This window comes from Hakea prostrata, unplaced genomic scaffold, assembly GCF_041222555.1.
Source record: "Hakea prostrata isolate BN-2017 unplaced genomic scaffold, UWA_Hpros_2 contig_195, whole genome shotgun sequence".
Lineage (NCBI taxonomy): Eukaryota > Viridiplantae > Streptophyta > Magnoliopsida > Proteales > Proteaceae > Hakea > Hakea prostrata.
In genome coordinates this window covers 27,203-33,086 of record NW_028291314.1, presented here as the reverse complement: position 1 = coordinate 33,086, position 5,884 = coordinate 27,203, and the positions used below count along the sequence as shown (strand labels likewise).

At 39.4% G+C, this 5,884-nt stretch overlaps 1 protein-coding gene across 2 annotated transcripts; it reads right to left on the bottom strand.

Moving 5' to 3' along the window:
• Positions 1-1,618: 1,618 nt before the first annotated feature.
• Positions 1,619-5,649, bottom strand: LOC148998668 (disease resistance protein RPV1-like). Of its 2 annotated transcripts, XM_089141794.1 has the most exons (4): positions 4,907-5,647; positions 3,538-4,665; positions 3,135-3,419; positions 1,619-3,015 (listed from the first exon to the last, which is right to left on the bottom strand). In XM_089141794.1, the coding sequence occupies exons 2-4, from the start codon at positions 3,880-3,882 to the stop codon at positions 2,425-2,427; spliced, it is 1,221 nt and encodes a 406-aa protein (XP_088997920.1). In that variant the 5' UTR covers positions 3,883-4,665; positions 4,907-5,647; the 3' UTR covers positions 1,619-2,424. The 2 variants fall into 2 exon arrangements, with proteins under 2 accessions (XP_088997920.1, XP_088997919.1); XM_089141793.1 differs by having other exon boundaries at positions 3,538-5,649.
• Between the last annotated feature and the right edge of the window lie 235 nt (positions 5,650-5,884).

The window sequence follows — 5,884 nt, the reverse complement described above, 5'->3', positions numbered from 1 at the left end:
CTCCCCCATCTCCTATTTTAGGCTAGGTTGGCCTTGGGTATCAACTCCCTAGTAAAAGCACCCTTGTATGGCAAATTACATGGGGGCGGTTACTAGTGGCGGTCGCTCAACCTAAGCGACCGGCCCAAGCGACCGCCCAGTCTGTTTTCGGGGATTTTGCCCGATTTTGCCCTATTTTGCCCCCTGACTTCTATAAAAGGCAACCTCCGTCTAATTAACGAATACTTTATTCGTGGTTGCTTATTTGGGAGGTTAGATGGCTGCAGGGAAGATCCGAAAGAGTCTCTGGAGTACTGACAATGACTTGGAAGATCAGTTCTTTCCTTCTCTGACTCTCTGGCGTGAGGTATTGAATTAATCCTTCGTTCTTTACTCTCTTTGTCCGTTAAATTAGTATTAACCCTTTTTCCCTCGTCTTTGTGATTACCCCCTTGGATATTTTAACTCTCTTTTTAATCTGCTTGAGACGGAATAACCATAAACGAAAACCCTGTTTCCGTGAGATGGTTAATCCAGTCAAGGGGAGGGTTATGGGTAATCTATTGATGGTAATGGTTAGTTTTCCCTCACCCTTTTGGCTTAGGGAGTGTTTGATTCGAGACTTAGGTCAAGATTACTCGAAATCCGGATTGAAATTGAGTAATCAGAAGCCTGAGTTTCGGATTGAAACTCACTGTTTTTGGGGCGGTCACTAGTGGCGGTCGCTCAACCTAAGCGACCAGCCCAAGCGACCGGCCGGTAAACAGAGACCAAATGGTTTTTGGTTCTGATTCAAATTGATTCATTTAACTTATGTGTTACTGTAACCCTGTATATAGGTAACTACTGTTTGAAAGAAAAGTCATATAATTGTTATCGGATCTCTTTTTACGGACAATTTTATTATATGCAGGTAAGGACAATTCATCCTATCTCTTGAATAGACTTATAATATGTTAATCTAGTGTATATTTGAAATCATATTTCTTTACATATGCTGCTGTTTATATGTTTTGTATAAAAATCATATTAATTTACTACTGTTTGTCTTACTTATATACATATTGTATTGATTATGTATGTTATGGATTGATGGTAGTTGGTATATGGTTCTGATAGATGAGGTATCTATTTTGGGATATCTTGGCTAGGGATATCAGGAGGCTATGGAATGGGACACATGCCTGCTGATGTCTCCAGCACTGTCTTTACTATTTGATGGCATTATTTAGTTAGAGTCTAGATTGCATGGTTAGGTACCCCACACGCTACTACCCTTTTGGTAGGGGGATTGAAACCGAGTGACCCGTGATGATAGTGATGTGACTTGGTGGTCCATTGTTAGTCATATAAATGGTAGGGTTGCATATGTTAGGGTTGGGCTCATGGATGACCAAGGATCGGACCGGGTTTCATGAGGAATCATGAGAGCATCCGCCCCAATTATATGTGGATGACCATAGGGTTAAGGAGTGGAGTCCAACAGAGGTATCCAGTCCGTGAGGATTCTCTCTCCTAGGTTGCGAAGGATACTGAACCGAGTTGGTTGGTGCCATAGGGGATGTATCTGGACTTCATGTAGACATGTAACCAATATGACCTTGCATTGGATTAGAAACCTCGACATGCGCCAGTACTCATTACCAACAGTCGTGGTAAGAGAGTGTTGACTTAACCCCCAGCCATGGAATTAAGAGCCAGGTGTGGACTTACCCCCTTTGCCCAGGATCCCTACAGAGGTAACCAGTCCTTGCCGGATCAAAGTGATGAGACTTACCCAGAGGAGGGCTAGTGTATAACTTAAAGCATGTCAACTATTAGAGACCTGCATAGTTAGAAATCATAGTATCATTCATGTATCTTGACATTATTGGATATATTGATGGGATGTTGATTGTTTCTTACTGAGTTCTTTAGAACTCACATCTTTATTTTGTATTGTTTATTAGCCTGCACAGAAGAAGGAACTTTACAGGAAGATGGACTGGTTTCCTATGAAGGAACCATCCCGCATGAAGAAGATGTGGCATCGTCAGTGGGAGATGGAAATAGCATGTGCGGGAGCTCCTGTAGCTGCATGGAGTGCGCTTATCGCACCTATTGAGAACACCTTACCTTGAGATCCATGAAAAACACTTTTTAGATTTAGAAAAGGAAACTGGGAAGAAATTGATATAACCTTTTTGTTTACTTCCGCTGAAACCTTTATTCCATTTTATTCATTATTTCTTTCCTTTATTTATTGACATTGGAGTATTTTGGACTCCTGTAATTCATTTAATTCAGTTTTTTGAATAGTTTTTGCTCTTGATAATCTTTATTTGTTTTAAATATTGTTGATAGACTAAAACCTTGGATCTTGTGACGGATCGCACCCACGGGTTGTCGGGCGGGTAACCGAGACCGACGGGTGGGATGTGACAGGGGCATCCAAAAAGAACCAACTCACGCAAAGACGTCATGGTCACCATTGTTTTGGGAAGACGTTGTAGTCCAGCGTTGCCAAAAAGATTTGAACACCTCTAACTTGTTCAACAGTCCAATACCATCAGGGAGTGCTGTAATCCTCATTCCCCTCAAGGATAGCTCAGTCAATTTTATTAGGCCACCCATGGAATGAGGCAATTCTTTGAGTGAGCGGCAACCAGTAAGATCAAGTTTCTGGAGAGAATGTAAAGCACCAATCGAACGAGGCAATTCTTTGAGTGAGCGGCATTTAGCAAGATCAAGTGTCTGGAGAGAGCTCAACCAACCTATATTGTACGGGAGTTCCTCAAATGATTTGCAATCCATAAGGAGTAACTGCTTGAGAGAATTCAATCTACATACACTGTCAGGGAGTTCCCTAAGACCACGGCAAGAAGACAAGTCCAAGAAAACAAGCCGTTTTAGCTTCCCAATGGATTCATGCAAATTAACTAATTTTGAGCAATAAGAAAGATCCAACTTCTCCAATCGAGGAAATCCCGAGAAGTCAGGAGACTCAAAGAGTTCGTAACAATTATTGAGTGTGAGAACTTTCAATTGTTGAAATAGCTGTCAAACAAACAAAAACATGAATGAACGATATTACTACTAATGGATAACATTCAATAATATTCTTGACGGAAAGAAAAAATTTTAGAGAGAATAAAACAAAAATACTACTAGCTTACATTATTTTGAGGCCATTTATTCCAAGCTTGTCTAAATCTTCCTTGACTTAAGTCAAGTGAAACTAGTTCTTCGTGATGGAAATCAGCAGTTAGCTCTTCCAAAGGACAACGCTGCCAACTTAGCCACCTTAACCGAGAAGGAAGACATTGAAAGTTTCCCTTCAAGATTGCTCCATTAACTTCTAGTAATCTTAATTCATGCATCTTCTCAAAGACTTCCATACGCAAACAAACTTCTTCATTCCACTGAAACTTATAGGTGATACCTTCAACAATTTCATTCCCCTACATGGAAGAAAAATTAGTCTAAATGATTATACAAGTAAAATATAGGGTTTTGTTAATGTAGTTATGTCTTTTAATGCATTTTTTTAGCATTTTGTCACTTTTGAGTAGCTATTACCTTACATCCCTTTGTGATATTATCATGAGACCACAATCGGCTATGGCAATTAGGAGTCTCAGGCCTTTGATTGTAGACAATTCTCCTTCCCATATCTCTAATTTGGTCATGCATCCACAAAGTTCCAATTTTCCATTCATAATTTGACATTTGAATCCTTAAGAAGGATTTTCTCTTCAAAACTTCTAAATGGCTTCTAGGCTCAAAGCTACAAGCTTCCCATATGGAAATTACGGTTTCCACCTTCCATCCTATAAAAAAAACATGCAGCGTCGAGAAACATGGATTTCTCAATATCATGCAAATTATCAAAGCTTGTCTTCCGCTTTTCATAAACAGTATCATCAGGAAGTTGTTGTAACATCCAAAGTTTGGATTCCCATACTCTTTTATCTTTTGCCATAGATAAATCAACCCAAAACCTCCAGGGCTAAGGGCAACCCTCCTGTAGTGCCTACTATTTTAATTGAAAGATCTTTATAATTGTCGGGAGGTTGGTTTGTTGAAAACGCATTTAAACTGAAGACTTGAAGACTCTCTTGATCTTTCAATTCCTTAGGCTCAAATATCTTTCTACAACTTTCAGGAACTCCGCCAAGAACACCTTGATCTCTAGTTGTTACAATTATCCTAGTTCCAGAGCCAAACCAACTGAGATCACGAGCCAAGGCATCTATTTGTGTACGATCACCCACATCATCAAGAACGAGCAGAGTTCTCATTTTCTGAAACCTTTCTTTGATCAATCTCGATCCTTCTTGAGAGCTGCATATTTTTGTTTCTGTGCGAGAGATAACATAAAGAAGTTCCTCTTGCAAATAAACGATGCCATTTGCTCGTGATGCCTTCTCCCTAACATCTCCAATAAAACAAGTCTTGGTAAAAAATTTAGCGATGCAATTGTATACTACAGTTGCAATGGTTGTTTTCCCCATGCCACCTTGACCACATATTCCTATAAATTGAACATCCCTAGAGCCAATGTTTGATGTACTCGAAAAAAGAGATAACACATATTCTACGCGAGATTCTAGTCCAACAGGATTTTTAATATCAATCAAAGGAACAATGTTCATTCGAATCCAAGTTTTTTTAACAATATCCTCAACCAACTTTGATTCATCATCCCTGCAATTAGTAGAGAAGGAAATCAAGACTCACAAAAGAGCTAGAAGTGAAACTCCAAGCCTAGTAAAGTAACATCTAAAGTAGATAAAGTTTTCTTGGTGTTAGAAATTTTTGTTATAGACATTTCTTTTCACTGCTATGATACTAGAAACTTGTGAATGATTAAAAAAATGAGCTTAAAATACAAGATGAACATATATGTAATGCTAGCTTTATAACTTGAGAGACAAATTAGACTGACCCGTCATTGAAATGCCATCCACTCTTGTTTCCAATAGCTTGCAAGGTTTGTTTCCATCTCTGTAGAGTTTCGCGCGCCTCCTTCCTATGTCTTTGAGGTGAAATCTCAAAACATCCAGTTTGATTTCTGACGTTGGATGGGTTAACCTTGAAGAAGATGGGGAAAATGATTTGACCATCAGTTGAATGACATTCCAAAATCTGAGTGAGCTCCCTGAGGCACCAACTGCTTTCTATATATCTTTCACTTAGGACAACAATGGAAAGCTTGGAGTTTTTTATTGCTCAGACAAGTGCCGCTCCAATATCTTCTCCTTTCCATAGATCTTCGCTGTCAATGAAAGCACGGATTCCCCGATGCTTTAAAGCCATGTGAAGGCGTCCAACAAAGTTATTACGGGTGTCTTCACCTCTAAAGTTGATGAAGACATCATAATTTGAAGATCCAACTTGGAGCTTCATAAAGGTTTGCAGGTGTAAATAGATAAGATTCTGGATCAGTTAACAAAGGAAGAAGAAGTTCTATCGGTAGGAGAATTGAGTTACATACAGACGGACGATTGATGCGAGTAGAATGCTGCTTCGTTCTCCTGCTTCCGCTACTAATGGTGTGTAAATGTAAAATGAAATAAGATGAGAAAATGTGTTATTGGCGAGTTTGCGATTGCAGTTATTTCCATAGCCCGATTTCCACGCACAAGACAAGAAGGTGCACTAAAGTCGTCCCGATCTTCCCCAGCAGATGCAATATAATTTTTCAAATCCGAATCTTGCCAACACTCCTCCGCCCACTTACTACACGCATTTATCTTATCGTCTCGTCTTTTCTTTCTTTGTAATGAATGGTAACAAGAAACTTTTTTAACACATTGAATATTTTTTATAGAGACATCAACACCTGCTCAGTTTGTCCGAACTTGCTTTAGGGCCTGTTTGGTTATGCGAATCCAGAGATTTCAAATCTCTAGATTCACAAATG

Bases quoted from the DNA above. Each gene is read 5' to 3' on its own strand.
- LOC148998668 (XM_089141793.1), bottom strand. From the start codon at position 3,882: ATGATACTGTTTATGAAAAGCGGAAGACAAGCTTTGATAATTTGCATG. The intron at 3,420-3,537 runs GTAATAGCTACT...TCTTCCATGTAG, and splicing joins ATATCACAAAGGGATGTAAG to GGGAATGAAATTGTTGAAGG. The intron at 3,016-3,134 runs GTAAGCTAGTAG...TTTGTTTGACAG, and splicing joins ATAAATGGCCTCAAAATAAT to CTATTTCAACAATTGAAAGT.